The 24,072-nt window shown below is 54.5% G+C and overlaps 3 protein-coding genes across 3 annotated transcripts in view; all 3 read left to right on the forward strand.

The window, feature by feature from the left end:
* Positions 1–831: 831 nt before the first annotated feature.
* LOC116885904 (mucin-3A-like) lies at positions 832–10,674 on the forward strand. Its single transcript, XM_032887220.1, has 3 exons — positions 832–1,105; positions 5,017–9,929; positions 10,648–10,674. Exons 1-3 carry the CDS (start codon positions 1,069–1,071, stop codon positions 10,672–10,674), a joined length of 4,977 nt encoding a protein of 1,658 aa, XP_032743111.1. The 5' UTR covers positions 832–1,068.
* A 197-nt stretch (positions 10,675–10,871) lies between these two features.
* Positions 10,872–13,852, forward strand: LOC116885905 (mucin-3A-like). Its single transcript, XM_032887221.1, has 2 exons — positions 10,872–11,744; positions 13,808–13,852. The coding sequence occupies exons 1-2, from the start codon at positions 10,872–10,874 to the stop codon at positions 13,850–13,852; spliced, it is 918 nt and encodes a 305-aa protein (XP_032743112.1).
* A 1,656-nt stretch (positions 13,853–15,508) lies between these two features.
* LOC116885907 (mucin-3A-like) overlaps positions 15,509–24,072 on the forward strand; it is a 14,558-nt gene continuing 5,994 nt past the window's right edge. Inside the window, exons 1-2 of the mRNA XM_032887222.1 lie at positions 15,509–22,441; positions 22,558–22,746. Of these exons, the coding sequence (XP_032743113.1) occupies positions 15,742–22,441; positions 22,558–22,746 (6,889 nt within the window). The 5' untranslated portion in view covers positions 15,509–15,741. The remainder of the gene's footprint in view (positions 22,442–22,557; positions 22,747–24,072) is intronic.

Below are 24,072 nucleotides of genomic sequence, written 5' to 3' on the forward strand. Positions count from 1 at the left end.
CTCTGATCGCCACACTCATGTGTCATCTCCGGATCAGTGATGAGGTGGAGCACCTCAGAGGGACAGGCCGGAGGAGGCTGTCACTCATGTCATGGCTCCATGGGAGGAAGTGGGAAGATGTTGGGGTTTGCCTTTGTGGGTGTGCCCCGATACCTCAAAGACCTCCTGATAAGCCTCAACGTGTGTATTAGCTACCAAATCCCTGACATAAACTAACGAAGGGGAAGCATTTTTTTTTTGTTGAGATGACTGTTTTAGAGGGCCCAGAGCATTGCTGAGGGATACGGTGTGGTGCGGGAGTCTAGGAATCCAAGGGAGAGAGACAGACAGAGGCCTGGGACAATATCTCCAACAAGGATCTGCCCCAGTGACCTACTTCTACTTAGGTCCTTCCACCCCCTCCCCCTCTCTCCTTCTCCCCCTCCTTCCTGTGTTCCGTCCTCCCCTCTCCTTCCCTCCTCCTCCCTTTCACTATGTACTCCAGACTCGTCTGGAACTCAATCCTCCTGTCTCCACCCTCCCCAGACGACATCCGTGCCACATGCCTGGTGTCCCTGCCTTTTCCTTCTGAGTCAAGCATGGTAGTGTACAGTGTGACTATTCTATGATTTCCTGGTGGCACTCCCCACTCCCAAGCCCCGCCAAGATTGAACTAAGGGTCTGGATCAAGGTACACACTCGTTGCCCTCATCATCTTTTAGAGTGGCAATAACCCAATTTGGGTTGCTGCTGGTTTTTGTTTTGTTTTGTTTTGTTTTGTTTTAAGTTGGAGCTATAATTAACCAGAGGGTCACAGACATTTGTGGGAATGCTTCCTTGAACGGAGAAGAGGGTGGATGGGAGGTTGTCGGGTTAGGGAGTCATTTAGCGTGCACATGCGCATCTGAGTGTATGCTCGTGTACCACATCCGTGCAGCGGTCGGAGGAGAACTTCAGATCCACCGGAACTGAAGCTACGGATGGTTGTGAGCCAACCCATACAGGTGTTGCGAAGCAAACCACGGTCCTCCCCAAGAGCAGTGCCTGCTCGTAATTGCTCAGTGGCCTCCCCGCTTCTCATTGAGAATCATGATAGATGGACTGCGGCTCTACATGCGGCTCAGCGGTAAAGTGCTTGCAAGCATTCTGGAGGCCGCAGGGTTTGATCCCCAGTGCCACTCAAATTTTAAAAAATCAAATCACCTTGTTTTTATTTTTTAGAACGTGTTCCTGCAGTTTCGCGTGTGGTATAAGCTGAGCGATGTACTCTGACTGTATTTCTTCCATGGTCCTCTCCTGTCTCCTCCCCCCCCCCCACCAACTCTTCCTCCCACAAAGCCCCTCCCCACTACCCCCATCCCCTCCTCCCCAACCCCCCACCCTCACTCCCCTCACTTTCTACCTTATTTTTCCAGACATGGTCTCTCCGCGATTTAGAGCTCCCACATGGGTGATTCCCCAGCCGCGGTGATGCAGGCCTCAGGCCTCGCATTGCCTTATGGGCTCTGAGGGATTTGAACTCTCCCGCCATTGCCTTCAACACTAAACCTGCACCTCCCCCCCCGCTCCCCCCTCCCCACCCCCCGTGGCTAAGCTGTCTTTCCTTTCCTGGGATCCAGTCCAGCTCTACGGGTTAAATTCTGCATTGTTCCTCAGAGTCCCGCAGCTGTGGAGAGAGGGCAGGGGGGACTTGAAGCAAAGCAGAAAGGCTGACAGCAAGCCGAGGCTTCAGGCTTCGTTCTGGTGTATGCTCTACAGGAGGTAGCGGGAGGAAGGCGGCGTCCTTGGAAAGGATGGAGCCGTGGGGGACAGGCAGACTAAGGGTGGGGCTCTCCCACCTGGTCCCTAACGGGCCTGCCCTAGCTTCCTGTTCCCTCCCTTAATACAGCACTGAGGTCCGGGAGAGGAGAGGGAGGTTGCGCAGCTCAAAGGTGAAAGTGTTCCGTTTTCATGCCTGGCAGGGCCAAAACCTAGTCTGCTGAGTTGAGGCCAGGATCCAGGGCTCCCGGCTCCCACAGTTTCCACACGTGGCTCTGGATCTGGTTCTGCTCCCACACGGCTGACGCTCATGTTGCTGCTCACTCTCCTCTGGCTCCTGAGAGCCTCCCCCGGGGAAGCAGGTGAGGGGGGGGGAGCTTCAGGGAGAGAGGGGCTGGTGAGACCCTCGGGACCCGTGAGCAAGAATGGGGTGGGAGTTTGGGGGTGAGGCCTGCGGACCAGGAGGAGCCGAGGCAGGCTCGATGGGGAGAGGTGCAGGGTTCTGCTGCTCTCACCTGCATCCCAGAGGGCAGCAGCTGAGCAGAAAGCGCTGCCTGGATTCCGCTCCGCTCGCTCTCTGTTTCCCCTCCCTGCAGCTGTCGGCACTCCGCAGTGCCCCCCCCAACTCCAGAGCCCCTTTCAGGGGGAATTCTTCCTCCACCTCCTGACACCTTTGCCCTTTGTATCTTCCTCCTCCTCCTCCTCCTCCTCCTCCTCCTCCTCCTCCTCCTCCTCCTCCTCCTCCTCCCTCCTCCTCCTCTTCCTCCTCCTCTTCCTCCTCCTCTTCCTCCTCCTCCCTCTTTCCTCTTCACTCTCTCCCCTTTCTCTTCTCCTCACTCTGCCTTCTGCTTCCCACCTCACCTTGGGAAACCGGGCTCTCCCAGGTCGGAGAAGTGCAGTGGTTATACAGGGTGTAGGAGAGGCTTCCAGGCTGGAACACCAGCATCCCTTCACCAAAGTGGGGGGGGGACAAGCAAAGGGAGAAAAAATAGTGTGGCCCCAAGACTCCACAGTGTGGGGCTCGCTCCTCAGGAGATGGGGATGCCTGACGCTCACTCTCATTGTGGCGTCTGATCTTCAGTGCAGTCATACATAGCACACGGTGTTATGTGTAATGAATGAAGGGGTTCGAGCCAGGGGTGTTGGCGTATACCTGTAATCCTAGCATTCCTAAGCCTGAGGCAGGATGGCTGAGGGCACCGAAGCTGTGATTGACAGTTTTGCCAGGGAGAGATAAATCTATGTATTTGGAGAGAGACGAAGGAAGCTTGTTGGGCCCGGGTGTGGCTCAGGATATAAAGATGCTTGCTGGCAAATCTGAGTTCCATCTCTAAGGAGAGAGAATAGATACTCCAAAGTTTGGCTTCCACATTTGCCCTGTGGGTACATGCTCCCTTCCTAATACACGTAATAAGATAAGATAAGATAAAATAAAATAAATAAAAAGAGTTTGTTTTGATGCACCAAGTAAGCCAGTAGCCGGGAGAGAACCACTATATAAAATGTGTATCCCTCACTGTATGTCACAGACCACGGAGGCCAGAGAACACAGTGGAACTGAGGTTACCTCAGTGGCCTTAAGCTGCCTGACGTGGATGCTGGGAACCAAACCCATGATGTCAGGAAGAGCAGCAGCCGCTCACACACACCGCGCTGTCTCTCCAGCTCCTTAAGTGTGCGTTTCTGTGCTCACTGCAGATCTCCAAGCCTTGAAGTCACCATATCCCACGCTTTTCCGCTCAGACATCTCTTTCTGGATGCTTCCTCCTCTTCTAGGTCCCTTCACGTCTCCGTGGTCCTCTCTGCCCATCTCTTAGTCTTAGCAGTCTGTGAACTCCCCGTCTCTTGCTCCCCTTTGGAATTCCCTCAGCCCGGCTCTGGAGCTCCCCTAATTTGGAGAGAAAAGGCAGGGGTTGGTTAAAAGATGGGACCCAAAACCCAAGAGGGCTGGAAGACTCCAGACAACAGTAGAGGGGAAGGGAAGATGGGGTGTGGGTAAGAAAGGAGGGGAGACTGGGGTCGGGAGGAGGATCGCTTTTATTTGGTACTTATTTGGCGCTTATTTGGTACTTATTTGGTGCTTATTTGGTACTTATTTGGCGCTTATTTGGTACTTATTTGGTGTTTATTTGGTACTTATTTGGTGCTTATTTGGTACTTATTTGGTGCTTATTTGGTACTTATTTGGTGCTTATTTGGTACTTATTTGGTGCTTATTTGGTACTTATTTGGTGCTTGCTTTGTGGACATGAGGACTGGAGACTCAGTACTCATGTGAAAAGCTGGGAGGAGCTGTGTGTGGCTGGAAGTGCAGCACTCGGGCCAGAGACAGTGGATCCCGAGGGTCTGCTGGCCAACAATCTAGTGTAGCTACAACAGCGAGCTTCCAGTTAGTGGGAAACCCTTCTCAAGACATTAAGGTAGAAGGCAGCAAAGGAAGACATCTGGTGTGCTGCTCTGGTCTTTGCATATGTACACCTGCACACTCAACATGCATGTAACACACACACTGCATACACATAACACACACATTGCATGCATGTAACACACACACTGCATATACATAGCACACACATTGCATACATGTAATACACACACATACACACACCATACATATAACACATAGAAATCACATATATCACATACACGAAACTCATGTAACACACATGAATCACATACATATAACATACACACTTACAAACCACATACACATAAAACGCATACAAACCACACATACATAACATACACACACACACAAATCATACACATATAACACACACACACGAAACACAAACACATAACATATACACACAAACCATACACACACAGCACGCACAAAACCATACACAACATGCACACACAAACTACATGCATATGACAGACACAAATATACTCATAACACATATGTACACAAAACACAAACAACTACATTCACATAACACACATATAATACACACATACGTAGACTTCACATACATAACAACCCCACCACCAGAAAAAACAAACAAACAAAAAACAGACAGGCAGCCAGGAAGAAAGAAAGATAGAACAAAAGAAAGAAAGAGTAAGCTGAACTTGGACGCTCAGTAACCATTAAGGAACTGAGGGATCCTAACCCCCACGGCCCCCAAACTCAAAAGGTCCCAGCTGTGAGTTCCTTCCATAGGAGACGCATGTTCTTTGTAACATGGGTGTGGAAGCTATGAAGTGCCCCCTACAGTGATGCTAATGGAGTGACTGATGAATTCACCCTTGGATTCCTCTGCTCTGTTAACACAGGAACTCCATCCATGACCACAGCCGCCTCTCCCTCACGTATGCTTGGTGCGGAAGCAGCCAGCACGGCTCTCAGCAGAACACCGCATGCTGGGGGTACACCTCAGTGGCTTCTCAGCCCTCACCAGTCCCCTAATCCAGCTCTCAACAGTGGGGAAGACACCCCCAGGACTGCTGGTATGACCAGCAACTTAAAGCTCACTTACAAGTCATTACTCAGTCCTGACACCGTGACAGCCCCGATGTCCAAGTTTGTCATGAAGGTTGAGACCAATCCTCCTACTGTCTTGGTCTACATGTCCACCACCGAGTGCATTCCGGTCTCTGGCTTCTCAATCATCACCTCGCACCCCACCACGACCTGTGTAACCATGACCTATGTACCCTTCACCAATTCTTACACCACCACTCCCAGGACTGACACATCAGTGACAGCCATCACTACTACATCACCTACCGTCTCTGTGGGAAAAGTGACCTCATCCATGACCTCTGCTTCCACTGTCACCGACATGGGTGGCACACCCACAATAACGTCACCACCTCCTTCTTCTGTCTCAACCATACACACAACCCAAGGTGCTCTGACTTCTTCTACCACGGGGACCACAGGAATGACCACCATGACCCCAACAGGTATTCATACAACATGGCTGACTTATCAGTCTGCTACCGTTCCTCCTCAAATTCCCACGAAAACCTCTTTAACGACCGTAACGGATAACACTGCCCCACCCAGCACCACAGGCATTATTACCAAACCATTTCCTACAGCAAGCAGTTCGCTCAAAACAGAAACTTCCTCCACCCGTTCCCTGGGTTCCACCAATAAATCAACACTGATTACTTCTGTTGCTAAGGAAAGAACCAGTCATTCAGGTGAGCCATCTGTGGGGGTGACAATAATGAGCTCTGGGAAAACCACACATAAGCCCATGAGCAACACTCCCAGAGAGGTTGTCAGCACAGCTTCTTCTTACCCACCCACACCTACGACATCATCTGCCAACACGGTGACGATTTCCGCATCCAACATGGCTACCTCAATGACCACCAGCCATGTGATATCACCACCAAGTATGTTTCTGCCATCTGCTTCTTCTGATATTGACTCGACCTCCAAAACACCCACACCTGGGACGACCTCAATTTCCAGTTCCTCAGGACTTGTGGAGACTTCCAGAGCCACAGACATACGGTCTTCCCATGGTCCAGACATCCCTACCACAGTATCAGCAGCTACCAGCCACCTGCCTGTAGACACGACAGGTTTCGTGGCTACAATGACGAGTCTCGGGTCAGCAACAACAGCCTCCTATGGGACACTCACATCTGAAACCTTGCCACCTAGGGAAGACACCCAGACCCCTACGAGGACAAGTCTCACCACATCATCTGTGGACAACACTGTTCCGTGGGGCACCACAACAGACTTCACCTCGGCCCAGGACGCTCCCAGCACGCTGGTAACACACACCAATTTCATTCCATCTTCCTCCACATCAGAGATCACTAGTACACTTCTTAACAAATCTCAGCCCTCCACTTCCAGTGCGCTGCCTACGCTTTTGAGTACTGGAAGTTCTGGAAACACAAGTACCCTTAATACAAGTGTTCCAGTCACATCCACACTCTCTCCATCCATCCTTCCCGGCAGCTCTGGGACCCCACAGATGGACAGTGTCCCCTCACCTCCCACCATCACCCAGACACTGCCCTCCACACCTGAGTCCACCCAGACGCCCACAGCCCTCACAACACTCACAGCCCCCACACCCTCAGGGCCTCCTCCTCCTACCTCAGCGGTGACTGGGACAGATCACTCCCCCTTCCCCAGCCACGCTGCCACATTTCCTGGAGACACCACACTGGATCCCACCACAGACCTTCCTACGGATTCTCTCCAGACAGAACTCACCACGACCCCTCCGACCCCTTCTTTAGTTGACTCTATAGACCTGTGGCTTTCTGAGCGATCCAGCCCGCCCTCTCCCCTGGGCACTAATGTGATCACGTCGCCCACAGGTAGCATGCTTTCCTCTTCTCCTGCCCCAGACACACAATCTGTCACCACTGGCATGGTATACACCACCCCTTTCGCTACCTTAACAACAATGCTCCCAATTACCAGTGCCGTGTCTACAGCAGTGTCCCAGGTCAACTCCCCTAGCTTTCCAAACACCACTGTTGGACACAGCACATCAGATACCACCTCTCCTACAACCACCACACGCACACTGACCCCTGACACCCCTGTCACACCCACCACGTGGCCCACCACAGAAACATCCGGAACGGCTACCACACGCTCTGTCACCACAGCCACCCCGACAACTTTGCACAGCACTCCTGGCCTCACAACCTCAGACAGTTACTCTACGCACAGGACGTCCACAGCTACCTCTGCCTCACATCCCAACACCCCTGGTACTCTAGAGACACTCACATCTATAGCCTCATCGTCTCCTAGTGTAAGTCTCTCCACAGTCACAGCCACAGACCTCCCTTCCTCATCCACAGGAAACAGTGGTTCACCTATTGTGATACACACCTCACCCCACACGCATTCCAGTATATCCACAACCCACACCAGTATCACCCCATCTTCCCTTCTTGTCAATAGCACAGCAATAACAACACCGGTGAGTACCCCCGAGACCGACACACCGAGTACAGCAGCTGCTTTTGGAAGCACTGAAAACACCCAACCACATTCTCTCCCCGTCAGCATGCCTGCCCTAACACTCTCCACATCGATGGCTGTCAGTTTGGGGAACACACAGACAGAAAGTACAGCTCTGAGCAACCCCCATACACTGCGCACAACAACAGAATGGCTTCCAACACCCACAAGCACCCCATCTACAGAGCCTCTTTTAACCACTGCCCGCCTGACTCCCACCACAGACCTCCTTACAGAATCTCTCAGGACGGAAATCACAGCCACGTCCCAGATCACGTCTCCACTCACACCCTCCGATCCACCAGTGAGCACCAAGGTGGATACTTCACCTACTACCACTGCTCTGTCCTCTGTGTCTATCTCAAGCATGCATCCGGTTACCACAGACATCACACACAGTGCCCTGTCATCCACCTTGGAGACGGCATTCCCAGCTTCCAGTGCCTTGTCCACAGGTACATCTCAGGCCACCGACTTCAGCTCTTCAACCAATGCCATGACGGCGTTGACATCGGAGATCTCCTCTCCACCCTCCTTCACAGACACGCTGGCCCCTGACACTTCTTTCACATCTACCTGGCCTTTGCTACCCACCTCAGAAATAGCCAGGACGTCTACCACACATTTTGTCACCACGACCACCCAGACCCTATCTCTTGTCACTTCCGGCCTCACAACCTTCAACATCTACTCCACAGATAGGATCTCCACAACTCCTACCACTTCTGGTGTGAGGGACACAGGTGCACCTACAGCTTCACCTACCATGGACGTCTCCACCATTCCAGCTACATCTCTCATTACATCCTCTACAAGCGACGCTGTCCCACTGGTCACAACAGACATCCCCCCAACCCATGAAGGTTCTATCACGTCAACAGCCCACACCACACATGTCCCTTTTCTTTCAAGCTCCCAGAACTTGGAAACAACACCATTTATCACTTCAACACCTCCGGCACCCAGTAGGACAGCTACACCCTCAGGCACTGGAAACAACTCGAGTCCATTTGCCACAAACCTTCCAGTCACATCTGCATCTTCGTTGTCCCTCTCTACTGGCAGAACAGGAACCAGCCAGACAGGTAGTACACCCTCATCTTCAACCTTCCCCCATTCTCTTGACACAACAGTTGACTCCACCCCAACACCCACGACCACCAACACATTCACAAAAGCCACAACCATCAAACAACCTCCTAGTAACCCACCAGTGACTAGCGTCTTCTTCACCACCATTATGACACCCACTAGAAAAGCCACAATGACTTCCCCCACAGACCTTTCCACCTGGTCTCTGATGTCAGAAGTGGCATCCACAACGTCCAGCAGCTCTTCCTTAGCCCCATCAGATACATTGACTTCTGGGAAATTCAAGACCTCCACCTCACCACACACAAGTGGGGTCCCATCCTCGACATTTGTCCCAAACTCACAACCAATCACTGCAGACAGCACACATACTCTCCCACTGTCAACCTTGGTGACAACACTCCCAACTACCAATGCGACATCTCTAACCACACCTCTAATCTCTTTCCCCAGCTCTCCAACTAGGTCAGTTACAGAATCCGTACCCCATTACACATCTCCTTCCTACACCACGGACACCACTGACAGCTCTTCAACCACCAGGCCCTCTCAGCTCACTTCTGTGACAGAGGAGACGGTTACCACACACACGGCTACCCAGGCCACCTCCCTCAGACTTTCCACCTTTACAAACGTAGAGAGCTACGTGACTGACAGCACATCTGCGGTCTCCTCCTTACCTAGCACACACCCCCTCACCGCCACAGCCTCATCTCCCACCCCCACATCCATCACGGCTGAGCCATTGGTTACGACAGGAGGCGCTCACACCCTCAGAGCCTCCAGCACTCCACTAACCCACGGCCTTTCTTCCTCCATGCACTCCAGCACGGAAACACAACTCGTGAGCACACAACACACCCCGTCCACCAGTACAACAGATAATCCCTCAAATACAGGAAACCCCAGCAGTCAGCCTGTTACAAGGACTCCAGGGATAACTGCATTCTCCTCCTCCATCTCTGCCAGCAGTGCTCTGACTTCCACAGCAAACGGGGTTCTGCCCTCTGTGTCTGACTCAAGCACAAAACTAGTCACAGCTGGCCCCACACACAGGACACCAATATCGGCCTTGGAGACCACACTCCCAGTTACACAAGCGACATCTGCAGCTACACCTGAGGTGACCTCCTCCAACTCTGTCAGTAGCTCTGTTTCCCATTCCCCATCCCACACCACCTTTCCCACCTCCACCTTAGACACAAGGACAACAGACACCACTGCTGCAACCACCTGGCCCTCCATGTTCACTTCAGAAACAAGCAGGGCTGTCACCACACAGATGACCACCATGGCAACCCTGCCTCCCTCTCACAGCACTCCCAGCCTCACCTCCTCAAACAGTCTTCCCACTGTCAGCTTGTCCACAACTGACATCTCTTTACCTCCTGTCAGTTCAGACACCACAGGGACCCTCACACACACAATTCCATCATCACATAGCTCAGGCCTGCCCACCATGACAGACACAGCTCTCACCTCCTCATCCATGGGCTTCACGGCGCCCTTGACCACAGCGTCACACACTGCCACCCTCACAGTTCCCAGCCTGTCTCCTACTGACTCCACCCCATCTAATCCCACCAGCGGGGACACTGTAACCACTCTTGACCACACAGCCCACACCACGAGCAGTGTGACAGCTGTCCCCTTCAGTACTGGAAACTCTCCACCTCCCCTTGCCTCGAGCTCCCCTGCTGCATCTGCCTTCTCCTCAACCATCTCTGCCAGTACAGTTGGGACCACACAGAGTGTCAGTGTCCCCTTAGCTCCAACCATCACCCATACACTGCCCTCCACACCTGAGTCCACCCGGACGCCCACAGCCCTCACAACACTCACAACTCCCACCTCTGTAGAGACTTCCCTTCCTCCCTCGGCTGTGACTGGGACAGATCAACCCCCTTTCCCCAGCCTCGCTGCCACTTCCACTGGGAAAACCACAGAGAATGCTGCCACAGGCCTTCCTACAGAGTCCCTCACGACATACACAGCCGGGAGTTCCCCAGTCACATCCTCGGTCACTGTCACAGGCCCACTCACCTATGGCAGATCCACAGTGTCTTCCCATGTCACCTCCGATATGGGGACCTCACACACAAGTACAGCACTGTCCTCTATGTCTGTCTCTGGTTCACAGTCAGATGCCACTGGCAGTGTGTCCAGCTCCCCATTGTCTGCCTTGGTGACCTCACTCCCAAGCACTAATGCCACATCTGCAGCTACACCTCAGGTCACCTCCCCCTACTCTGTCAGTAGCTCTGTTACCCATTCCCCATCCCACAACACCTCTCCCACCTCCACCTTAGGTACAAGTTCCCCAGACACCTCTGCCACACCCTCATGGCCCTCCACGCTCCCTTCAGAAACAAGGAGTGCTGTCACCACACAGATGACCACCATGGCCACCACTCCCAGCTGGCCCAGCCTCACCTCCTTAAACAGCTACCCCACTGTCAGCTTGTCCACGACTGACATCTCTTTACCTCCTGTCAGTACAGGGACCATGAGGACTCTCACATCCACCATTCCATCAACACATAGCTCAGGCCTGCCCACCATGACAGACACAGCTCTCACCTCCTCATCCATGGGCTTCACGGAGCCCTTGACCACAGCGTCACACACTGCCACCCTCACAGTGCCCAGCCTGTCTCCTACTGACTCCACCCCATCTAATCCCACCAGCGGGGACACTGGAACCACTCTTGTCTACACAGCCCACACCACGAGCAGTGTGACAGCTGTCCCCTTCAGTACTGGAAACTCTCCACCTCCCCTTGCCTCGAGCTCCCCTGCTGCATCTGCCTTCTCCTCAACCATCTCTGCCAGTACAGTTGGGACCACACAGAGTGTCAGTGTCCCCTCAGCTCCAACCATCACCCATACACTGCCCTCCACACTTGAGTCCACCTGGACACCCACAGCCCTCACAACACTCACAACTCCCACCTCTGTAGAGACTTCCCTTCCTCCCTCGGCTGTGACTGGGACAGATCAACCCCCTTTCCCCAGCCTTGCTGCCACTTCCACTGGGAAAACCACAGAGAATGCTGCCACAGGCCTTCCTACAGAGTCCCTCACGACATACATAGCCGGGAGTTCCCCAGTCACATCCTCGGTCACTGTCACAGGCCCACTCACCTATGGCAGATCCACAGTGTCTTCCCATGTCACCTCCGATATGGGGACCTCACACATGAGTACAGCACTGTCCTCTATGTCTGTCTCTGGTTCACAGTCAGATACCACTGGCAGTGTGTCCAGCTCCCCATTGTCTGCCTCGGTGACCTCACTCCCAAGCACTAATGCCACATCTGCAGCTACACCTCAGGTCACCTCCCCCTACTCTGTTAGTAGCTCTGTTACCCATTCCCCATCCCACACCACCTCTCCCACCTCCACCTTAGGTACAAGTTCCCCAGACACCTCTGCCACACCCTCATGGCCCTCCACGCTCCCTTCAGAAACAAGCAGGGCTGTCACCACACAGATGACCACCATGGCAACCCTGCCTCCCTCTCACAGCACTCCCAGCCTCACCTCCTCAAACAGTCTTCCCACTGTCAGCTTGTCCACAACTGACATCTCTTTACCTCCTCTCAGTTCAGAGACCACGGGGACCCTCACACACACAATTCCATCTTCACATAGCTCAGGCCTGCCCACCATGACAGACACAGCTCTCACCTCCTCATCCATGGGCTTCACGGAGCCCTTGACCACAGTGTCACACACTGCCACCCTCACAGTTCCCAGCCTGTCTCCTACTGACTCCACCCCATCTAAGCCCACCAGCAGGGACACTGCAACCACTCTTGTCTACACAGCCCACACCACGAGCAGTGTGACAGCTGTCCCCTGCAGTACTGGAAACTCTCCACCTCCCCTTGCCTCGAGCTCCCCTGCTGCATCTGCCTTCTCCTCAACCATCTCTGCCAGTACAGTTGGGACCACACAGAGTGTCAGTGTCACCTTAGCTCCAACCATCACCCATACACTGCCCTCCACACCTGAGTCCACCCGGACGCCCACAGCCCTCACAACACTCACAACTCCCACCTCTGTAGAGACTTCCCTTCCTCCCTCGGCTGTGACTGGGACAGATCAACCCCCTTTCCCCAGCCTCGCTGCCACTTCCACTGGGAAAACCACAGAGAATGCTGCCACAGGCCTTCCTACAGAGTCCCTCACGACATACACAGCCGGGAGTTCCCCAGTCACATCCTCGGTCACTGTCACAGGCCCACTCACCTATGGCAGAACCACAGTGCCTTCCCATGTCACCTCCAATATGGGGACCTCACACACGAGTACAGCACTGTCCTCTATGTCTGTCTCTGGTTCACAGTCAGATGCCACTGGCAGTGTGTCCAGCTCCCCATTGTCTGCCTCGGTGACCTCACTCCCAAGCACTAATGCCACATCTGCAGCTACACCTCAGGTCACCTCTCCCTACTCTGTTAGTAGCTCTGTTACCCAATCACCTTCCCACACCACTTCACCCACCTCCACCTTAGCCACAAGGACTACAGACACCTCTGCCACACACACAGGGCCCTCCATGCTCACTTCAGAAACAAGGAGTGCTGTCACCACACAGATGACAACCATGGCCACCACTCTCAGCTGGCCCAGCCTCACCTCCTTAAACAGCTACCCCACCGTCAGCTTGTCCACGACTGATATCTCTTTACCTCCCTGTCAGTTCAGACACCACAGGACCCTCACACACACAATTCCATCTTCACATAGCTCAGGCCTTCCCACCATGACATACACAGCTCTCACCTCCTCATCCATTGGCCTCACGTCTCCCTTGACCACAGTGTCACACACTGCCACCCTCACATTTCCCAGCCTTTCTCCTACTGACTCCACCCCATCTAAGCATCCCACCAGGGACACTGGAACCACTCTTGTCACAGCCCAGCCCACAGCACTGCCTCTGCTCTGACGGGAAACACCCTGTTCAGTCCCTGGGCACGAGGATTCCGGTCACTCCTGTGTTCTCCTCAGCCGCCTGGAGGGCAGCACTCCTGGGACTACACAGAGGGGACATGAGCCTTCAGCTCCAACACTTCTGCACACATTGTACACAACTGCTGTCTCCACCCCCCACCACCCACGATCACAGACTCCCTCGTCTCCAGAAGGGAGCCCTCCCACAGCAGTGAGTGGAGCAGGACGGCCGTCCTCCCCAGCCCAGCTGCTACATCCAGTGGGGAAGCCACACTGACGCCCCATACAGACCTCACCACAGAATCTCCCCAGACACAAACACCTCCCCGCTCCACCAACCACGTCTTCAGTCACCCACACTGGTACTCTGGCTTCTGGCTCTCCTATCCCTTCTTCTCCAGGGACCAGCAGTGCTCTGACTTCCACAGCAAACGGGGTTCTGTCCCTCTGTGTCTGACTCCAAGCACAAACTAGTCACAGCTGGCCCCACACTCAGCACGACGACATCTGCCTTGGAGACCACACTCCCAGTTACACTAATGCCGACATCTGCAGCTACACCTGAGGTGACCTCCCCCAACTCTGTCAGTAGCTCTGTTTCCCATTCCCCATTCCACACCACCTTTCCCACCTCCACCTTAGACACAAGGACAACAGACACCACTGCCACAACCACCTGGCCCTCCATGTTCACTTCAGAAACAAGCAGGGCTGTCACCACACAGATGACCACCATGGCCACCACTCCCAGCTGGCCCAGCCTCACCTCCTTAAACAGCTACCCCACCGTCAGCTTGTCCACGACTGACATCTCTTTACCTCCTGCCAGTACAGAGACCGAGGAGACCATAACACACACAATTCCATCATCACATAGCTCAGGCCTGCCCACCATGACAGACACAGCTCTCACCTCCTCATCCATGGGCTTCACGGGCCCTTGACCACAGCGCACACACACTGCCACCTCACAGTTCCCAGCCTGTCTCCCACTGACTCCACCCCATCTAATCCCACCAGCGGGGACACTGGAACCACTCTTGTCTACACAGCCCACACCACGAGCAGTGTGACAGCTGTCCCCTTCAGTACTGGAAACTCTCCACCTCCCCTTGCCTCGAGCTCCCCTGCTGCATCTGCCTTCTCCTCAACCATCTCTGCCAGTACAGTTGGGACCACACAGAGTGTCAGTGTCCCCTTAGCTCCAACCATCACCCATACACTGCCCTCCACACCTGAGTCCACCCGGACACCCACAGCCCTCACAACACTCACAACTCCCACCTCTGTAGAGACTTCCCTTCCTCCCTCGGCTGTGACTGGGACAGATCAACCCCCTTTCCCCAGCCTTGCTGCCACTTCCACTGGGAAAACCACAGAGAATGCTGCCACAGGCCTTCCTACAGAGTCCCTCACAACATACACAGCCGGGAGTTCCCCAGTCACATCCTCGGTCACTGTCACAGGCCCACTCACCTATGGTAGATCCACAGTGTCTTCCCATGTCACCTCCGATATGGGGACCTCACACATGAGTACAGCACTGTCCTCTATGTCTGTCTCTGGTTCACAGTCAGATGCCACTGGCAGTGTGTCCAGCTCCCCATTGTCTGCCTGGTGACCTCACCCCAAGCACTAATGCCACATCTGCAGCTACACCTCAGGTCACCTCCCCCTACTCTGTTAGTAGCTCTGTTACCCAATCACCTTCCCACACCACCTCTCCCACCTCCACCTTAGCCACAAGGACTACAGACACCTCTGCCACACCCTCATGGCCCTCCACGCTCCCTTCAGAAACAAGGAGTGCTGTCACCACACAGATGACCACCATGGCCACCACTCCCAGCTGGCCCAGCCTCACCTCCTTAAACAGCTACCCCACCGTCAGCTTGTCCACGACTGACATCTCTTTACCTCCTGTCAGTTCAGACACCACAGGGACCCTCACACACACAATTCCATCAACACATAGCTCAGGCCTGCCCACCATGACAGACACAGCTCTCACCTCCTCATCCATGGGATTCACGGAGCCCTTGACCACAGCGTCACACACTGCCACCCTCACAGTTCCCAGCCTGTCTCCTACTGACTCCACCCCATCTAAGCCCACCAGCGGGGACACTGCAACCACTCTTGTCTACACAGCCCACACCACGAGCAGTGTGACAGCTGTCCCCTTCAGTACTGGAAACTCTCCACCTCCCCTTGCCTCGAGCTCCCCTGCTGCATCTGCCTTCTCCTCAACCATCTCTGCCAGTACAGTTGGGACCACACAGAGTGTCAGTGTCCCCTCAGCTCCAACCATCACCCATACACTGCCCTCCACACTTGAGTCCACCCGGACACCCACAGCCCTCACAACACTCACAACTCCCACCTCTGTAGAGACTTCCCTTCCTCCCTCGGCTGTGACTGGGACAGATCAACCCCCTTTCCCCAGCCTTGCTGCCACTTCCACTGGGAAAACCACAGAGAATGCTGCCACAGGCCTTCCTACAGAGTCCCTCACAACATACACAGCCGGGAGTTCCCAACCACATCCTCAGTCACTGTCACAGGCCCACTCACCATGGCAGATCCACAGTCCCTTCCCATGTCACCTCCGAGCATGGGGACCCTCACACACGAGTACAGCACTGTCCTCTATGTCTGTCTCTGGTTCACAGTCAGATGCCACTGGCAGTGTGTCCAGCTCCCCATTGTCTGCCTCGGTGACCTCACTCCCAAGCACTAATGCCACATCTGCAGCTACACCTCAGGTCACCTCCCCCTACTCTGTTAGTAGCTCTGTTACCCAATCACCTTCCCACACCACTTCACCCACCTCCACCTTAGCCACAAGGACAACAGACACCTCTGCCACACACACAGGGCCCTCCATGCTCCCTTCAGAAACAAGGAGTACTGTCACCACACAGATGACCACCATGGCCACCACTCTCAGCTGGCCCAGCCTCACCTCCTTAAACAGCTACCCCACCGTCAGCTTGTCCACGACTGATATCTCTTTACCTCCTGTCAGTTCAGACACCACAGGGACCCTCACACACACAATTCCATCAACACATAGCTCAGGCCTGCCCACCATGACAGACACAGCTCTCACCTCCTCATCCATGGGCTTCACAGCGCCCTTGACCACAGTGTCACACACTGCCACCCTCACAGTTCCCAGCCTGTCTCCTACTGACTCCACCCCATCTAAGCCCACCAGCGGGGACACTGGAACCACTCTTGTCTACACAGCCCACAGCACTGCCTCTGCTCTGACGGGAAACACTCCTGTTCAGTCCCTGGGCACGAGTATTCCGGTCACTCCTGTGTTCTCCTCAGCCGCGGAGGGCAGCACTCCTGGGACTACACAGAGCGGACATGAGCCTTCAGCTCCAACACTTCTGCACACATTGTACACAACTGCTGTCTCCACCCCACCACCCACGATCACAGACTCCTCGTCTCCAGAAGGGAGCCCTCCTACAGCAGTGAGTGGAGCAGGACGGCCGTCCTCCCCTAGCCCAGCTGCTACATCCAGTGGGGAAGCCACACTGACGCCTCATACAGACCTCACCACAGAATCTCCCCAGACACAAACACCCTCCGCTCCACCAACCACGTCTTCAGTCACCCACACTGGTACTCTGGCTTCTGGCTCTCCTATCCCTTCTTCTCCAGGGACCAGCAGTGCTCTGACTTCCACAGCAAACGGGGTTCTGCCCTCTGTGTCTGACTCAAGCACAAAACTAGTCACAGCTGGCCCCACACTCAGCACGACGATATCTGCCTTGGAGACCACACTCCCAGTTACACAAGCGACATCTGCAGCTACACCTGAGGTGACCTCCCCCAACTCTGTCAGTAGCTCTGTTACCCATTCCCCATCCCACACCACTTCTCCCACCTCCACCTTAGGTACAAGTTCCCAAGACAACTCTGCCACACCCTCATGGCCTTCCACGCTCCCTTCAGAAACAAGCAGGGCTGTCACCACACAGATGACCACCATGGCCACCACTCCCAGCTGGCCCAGCCTCACCTCCTTAAACAGCTACCCCACTGTCAGCTTGTCCACGACTGACGTCTCTTTACCTCCTGTCAGTTCAGACACCACAGGGACCCTCACACACACAATTCCATCTTCACATAGCTCAGGCCTGCCCACCATGACAGACACAGCTCTCACCTCCTCATCCATGGGCTTCACGGCGCCCTTGACCACAGCGTCACACACTGCCACCCTCACAGTTCCCAGCCTGTCTCCTACTGACTCCACCCCATCTAAGCCCACCAGCGGGGACACTGGAACCACTCTTGTCTACACAGCCCACACCACGAGCAGTGTGACAGCTGTCCCCTGCAGTACTGGAAACTCTCCACCTCCCCTTGCCTTGAGCTCCCCTGCTGCATCTGCCTTCTCCTCAACCATCTCTGCCAGTACAGTCGGGCCCACACAGAGTGTCAGTGTCCCCTCAGCTCCAACCATCACCCATACACTGCCCTTCACACCTGAGTCCACCCAGACGCCCACAGCCCTCACAACACTCACAACTCCCACCTCTGTAGAGACTTCCCTTCCTCCCTCGGCTGTGACTGGGACAGATCAACCCCCTTTCCCCAGCCTCGCTGCCACTTCCACTGGGAAAACCACAGAGAAGGCTGCCACAGGCCTTCCTACAGAGTCCCTCACGACATACACAGCCGGGAGTTCCCCAGTCACATCCTCGGTCACTGTCACAGGCCCACTCACCTATGGTAGATCCACAGTGTCTTCCCATGTCACCTCCGAAATGGGGACCTCACACACGAGTACAACACAGTCCTCTATGTCTGTCTCTGGTTCACAGTCAGATGCCACTGGCAGTGTGTCCAGCTCCCCATTGTCTGCCTTGGTGACCTCATTCCCAAGCACTAATGCCACATCTGCAGCTACACCTCAGGTCACCTCCCCCTACTCTGTCAGTAGCTCTGTTACCCAATCACCTACCCACACCACTTCTCCTATCTCCACCTTAGCCACAAGGACTACAGACACCTCTGCCACACCCTCATGGCCTTCCACGCTCCCTTCAGAAACAAGCACCACACAGATGACCACCATGGCCACCACTCCCAGCTGGCCCAGCCTCACCTCCTTAAACAGCTACCCCACCGTCAGCTTGTCCACGACTGACATCTCTTTACCTCCTGTCAGTTCAGACACCACAGGGACCCTCACACACACAATTCCATCTTCACATAGCTCAGGCCTGCCCACCATGACAGACACAGCTCTCACCTCCTCATCCATGGGCCTCACGGCGCCCTTGACCACAGTGTCACACACTGCCACCCTCACAGTTCCCAGCCTGTCTCCTACTGACTCCACCCCATCTAAGCCCACCAGCGGGGACACTGGAACCACTCTTGTCTACACAGCCCACAGCACTGCCTCTGCTCTGACGGGAAACACTCCTGTTCAGTCCCTGGGCACGAGGATTCCGGTCACTCCTGTGTTCTCCTCAGCCGCGGAGGGCAGCACTCCTGGGACTACACAGAGCGGACATGAGCCTTCAGCTCCAACACTTCTGCACACATTGTACACAACTGCTGTCTCCACCCCACCACCCACGATCACAGACTCCTCGTCTCCAGAAGGGAGCCCTCCTACAGCAGTGAGTGGAGCAGGACGGCCGTCCTCCCCTAGCCCAGCTGCTACATCCAGTGGGGAAGCCACACTGACGCCTCATACAGACCTCACCACAGAATCTCCCCAGACACAAACACCCTCCGCTCCACCAACCACGTCTTCAGTCACCCACACTGGTACTCTGGCTTCTGGCTCTCCTATCCCTTCTTCTCCAGGGACCAGCAGTGCTCTGACTTCCACAGCAAACGGGGTTCTGCCCTCTGTGTCTGACTCAAGCACAAAACTAGTCACAGCTGGCCCCACACTCAGCACGACGATATCTGCCTTGGAGACCACACTCCCAGTTACACAAGCGACATCTGCAGCTACACCTGAGGTGACCTCCCCCGACTCTGTCAGTAGCTCTGTTACCCATTCCCCATCCCACACCACCTCTCCCACCTCCACCTTAGGTACAAGTTCCCCAGACACCTCTGCCACACCCTCATGGCCCTCCACGCTCCCTTCAGAAACAAGCAGGGCTGTCACCACACAGATGACCACCATGGCCACCACTCCCAGCTGGCCCAGCCTCACCTCCTTAAACAGCTACCCCACTGTCAGCTTGTCCACGACTGACATCTCTTTACCTCCTGTCAGTTCAGAGACCACGGGGACCCTCACACACACAATTCCATCTTCACATAGCTCAGGCCTGCCCACCATGACAGACACAGCTCTCACCTCCTCATCCATGGGCTTCACAGCGCCCTTGACCACAGCGTCACACACTGCCACCCTCACAGTTCCCAGCCTGTCTCCTACTGACTCCACCCCATCTAAGCCCACCAGCGGGGACACTGGAACCACTCTTGTCTACACAGCCCACACCACGAGCAGTGTGACAGCTGTCCCCTGCAGTACTGGAAACTCTCCACCTCCCCTTGCCTCGAGCTCCCCTGCTGCATCTGCCTTCTCCTCAACCATCTCTGCCAGTACAGTCGGGCCCACACAGAGTGTCAGTGTCCCCTCAGCTCCAACCATCACCCATACACTGCCCTTCACACCTGAGTCCACCCAGACGCCCACAGCCCTCACAACACTCACAACTCCCACCTCTGCAGAGACTTCCCTTTCTCCCTCGGCTGTGACTGGGACAGATCAACCCCCTTTCCACAGCCTCGCTGCCACTTCCACTGGGAAAACCACAGAGAAGGCTGCCACAGGCCTTCCTACAGAGTCCCTCACGACATACACAGCCGGGAGTTCCCCAGTCACATCCTCGGTCACTGTCACAGGCCCACTCACCTATGGTAGATCCACAGTGTCTTCCCATGTCACCTCCGAAATGGGGACCTCACACACAAGTACAACACAGTCCTCTATGTCTGTCTCTGGTTCACAGTCAGATGCCACTGGCAGTGTGTCCAGCTCCCCATTGTCTGCCTTGGTGACCTCATTCCCAAGCACTAATGCCACATCTGCAGCTACACCTCAGGTCACCTCCCCCTACTCTGTTAGTAGCTCTGTTACCCAATCACCTTCCCACACCACTTCACCCACCTCCACCTTAGCCACAAGGACAACAGACACCTCTGCCACACACACAGGGCCCTCCATGCTCCCTTCAGAAACAAGGAGTGCTGTCACCACACAGATGACCACCATGGCCACCACTCTCAGCTCGCCCAGCCTCACCTCCTTAAACAGCTACCCAACCGTCAGCTTGTCCACGACTGACATCTCTTTACCTCCTGCCAGTACAGAGACCGAGGAGACCATAACACACACAATTCCATCATCACATAGCTCAGGCCTGCCCACCATGACAGACACAGCTCTCACCTCCTCATCCATTGGCTTCACGGCGCCCTTGACCACAGCGTCACACACTGCCACCCTCACAGTTCTCAGCCTGTCTCCTACTGACTCCACCCCATCTAAGCCCACCAGCGGGGACACTGCAACCACTCTTGTCTACACAGCCCACACCACGAGCAGTGTGACAGCTGCCCCCTTCAGTACTGGAAACTCTCCACCTCCCCTTGCCTCGAGCTCCCCTGCTGCATCTGCCTTCTCCTCAACCATCTCTGCCAGTCCAGTTGGGACCACACAGAGTGTCAGTATCCCCTCAGCTCCAACCATCACCCATACAGTGCCCTCCACACCTGAGTCCACCCGGACGCCCACAGCCCTCACAACACTCACAACTCCCACCTCTGCAGAGACTTCCCTTTCTCCCTCGGCTGTGGTAACCACTTTTGCTACCTTGATCTCTTCTACACCCACAGTGATAATGTCTGCCTCCCAGTCTTTTCCGGCTACTAGACCAGTGCTAAGTACTACTGCTGGGTCTCTTTCTCCCTTCTCCCTTAGCTCCAGTACAGAAGCTATAACCTCCTCTCTAGCGACATCCCTTCCTCCTTCTTCAACCACCAGAACGTCTCCAACCACCTCCCCGCTCTCCACAGCTCAGACCCAATCAACCCCTTTCTCTTATATCTCTCTCCCTTCTACTACACCCTGTCCAGAAACCATCACCATCACCATAGTCCCCAGCTCTCCCTCGACTCCATGTGTTGACATCAATCCTAGTACCGGGGTGACTTCTGCTCCCATCACCCCGTTCTCAGTCATCCCCTCTTCCACCAAAATGGTTACGTCCTCCAGTTACACCAGTGAAAGACCATTCCTCCCCACGCATTTGGATACCCCTACCATGACACCAGAAACAGAGCCCCCAGACACCGTCACGGATGCTCCTAGCTCGACGGACACGAGGACAATAGTTACAGACACAGTTTTCGTTAGCACCTCAGCAGCCACCAGGGACAACCAGTTGAGTGCCACCTCTGTCACCACCCCAAATATGCTCGACTCCATCAGCGTCCCCTCAAGCCTGAAACCAAGCAACAGTGCTCCAATGACCGCAACGTCAAGCAAGGCGATCTACCCTGTTCTGTCGACCACAAAGACGCCAGAGACATCGGTGTCCACCACGAAGCCCCCTACCACTCTTACATCGAGATCAACCTCAACCTCTACTCCGACGACTACACCGGCGAGCTTGACCACGACCCCAGGTTGGACCTCTTATCTTCTGTTTTGTTTCTTTCCCCGCTCTTTCCTTGTTTACTCGAGTTCTGTGTCACCGAGGTCAGGTTCTCGTTAGACTTCTCGTTGTACCTGTGCTTCCCAGGCATTTGTGACAATGGTGGCACTTGGGAGGAGGACCGGTGCATTTGCCTTCCTGGCTTCTCTGGAGACCACTGTCAAGATCTGGATAACAGATGCCAGAATGGGGGTTCATGGAATGGCATCAGGTGTGTCTGCCCCAGCACCTTCCAGGGGTCTTTCTGTGAGCTGCCAGTGGAGCAGTTAGAAATAGGTGAGTGGCCAGAGCCACGGGCTCCGGTCTCCTCCTTAGAGAAGCCCTGTGCGCTCTGCTCCCCTCTCTCTCATCCACTCCTGACTTCTCTCCCATGCCCTCTGCTACTCCACACACACACCCTTCACCCTAAACCTCCGGCAGGCTTCCCCTACCTTCTTTGAGCTCTGAACCGTACTGTTTCCCAATGGCTGCCACAGTGAATGACCTCAGAGCTAGTAGCTGTAGTGCAGTGCTGTGGATTACGAGTCTCTCTTGGTTGCTTCTCCCATTGCTGTGCTCGAATCCCTGACAACAGCATTTTTTTTTTTTTTTGAGATAGGGTTTTGTTTTGTGGCCCTGGAACTCACTCTGTAGATCAGGCTGGCTTAACACTCACAGAGATCTCCCTGCCTCTGTCTCTTCAGAGGTGGGACTACAGATGGCACCATCGTGAGTGGAGAGACGTGCAATGTAAGGTAGAAAGGGTTGACTGTGGCTCACGGGCTAAGGGTGCACAGTCCATCATGGCGGAGAAGGCATGGCGGCATCTGGTCCCATGGCACCCATAGTCAGGAAGCTGAGAGAGAAGAAAGGAGGGAGGGAGGGAGAGAGAGAGAGAGAGAGAGAGATGTTGGTGCTCAGTTCTCTTCTTTTATCTCAGTCCATGAGTCCAGACCTTGGGATCGTCCCACCATATTTAAGATGAGTCTTCCCATCTCCGTTATTCAACCTAGAGACTCCCTCACAAATGTGCCCAGAGGATTGTCTCCTAGGTGCATCTAGAGTCTGCCGGTCTGACAGTGGAGATGAACCATTACAAAGTCAAACACGGGCAGTGCATGCTCGTGCGTGCTTTGAATCTCAGCGCTCAGGAGGCAGAGACAGGTGGATCTCTGTGGATCTGAACTATGTGTGGTCTATTATAGCCAGTTCTAGGCCACGCAGGGCTACACGGTGAGATCCTGACCAAAAAGCAAACCAAACCCCAAAACTCTTAACAAATCAGTTAAAATTCACTGCTATCCTTTTCTTAATTGTGTGTGTGTGTCTGTGAACGTGCATGCAGGAGACAGAGAAGCCAGAGATGTTAGACTCCTCTGACCTGGAGTTACCGGCAGTTGATCTGCCTGATAGGATTGCTAGGAACTGAACTTGGGTTCTGTAGAGGAAAAGCGTGATCCCATAACCACTGAGCCACTTCTCCAGCTAGAAGTAGTTTCAACTCTCACTCTGAATTTATCTGGATCCTGGCAGATTATTCGTGTGATACTTCCATATCAAATCACATATTCATATGGTCTTCCTGGGGATTAAGGCAGGAACCATACCATACCATGGTGGGGG

Source organism: Rattus rattus, chromosome 16 (genome assembly GCF_011064425.1).
Source record: "Rattus rattus isolate New Zealand chromosome 16, Rrattus_CSIRO_v1, whole genome shotgun sequence".
Taxonomy (NCBI): Eukaryota; Metazoa; Chordata; class Mammalia; order Rodentia; family Muridae; genus Rattus; species Rattus rattus.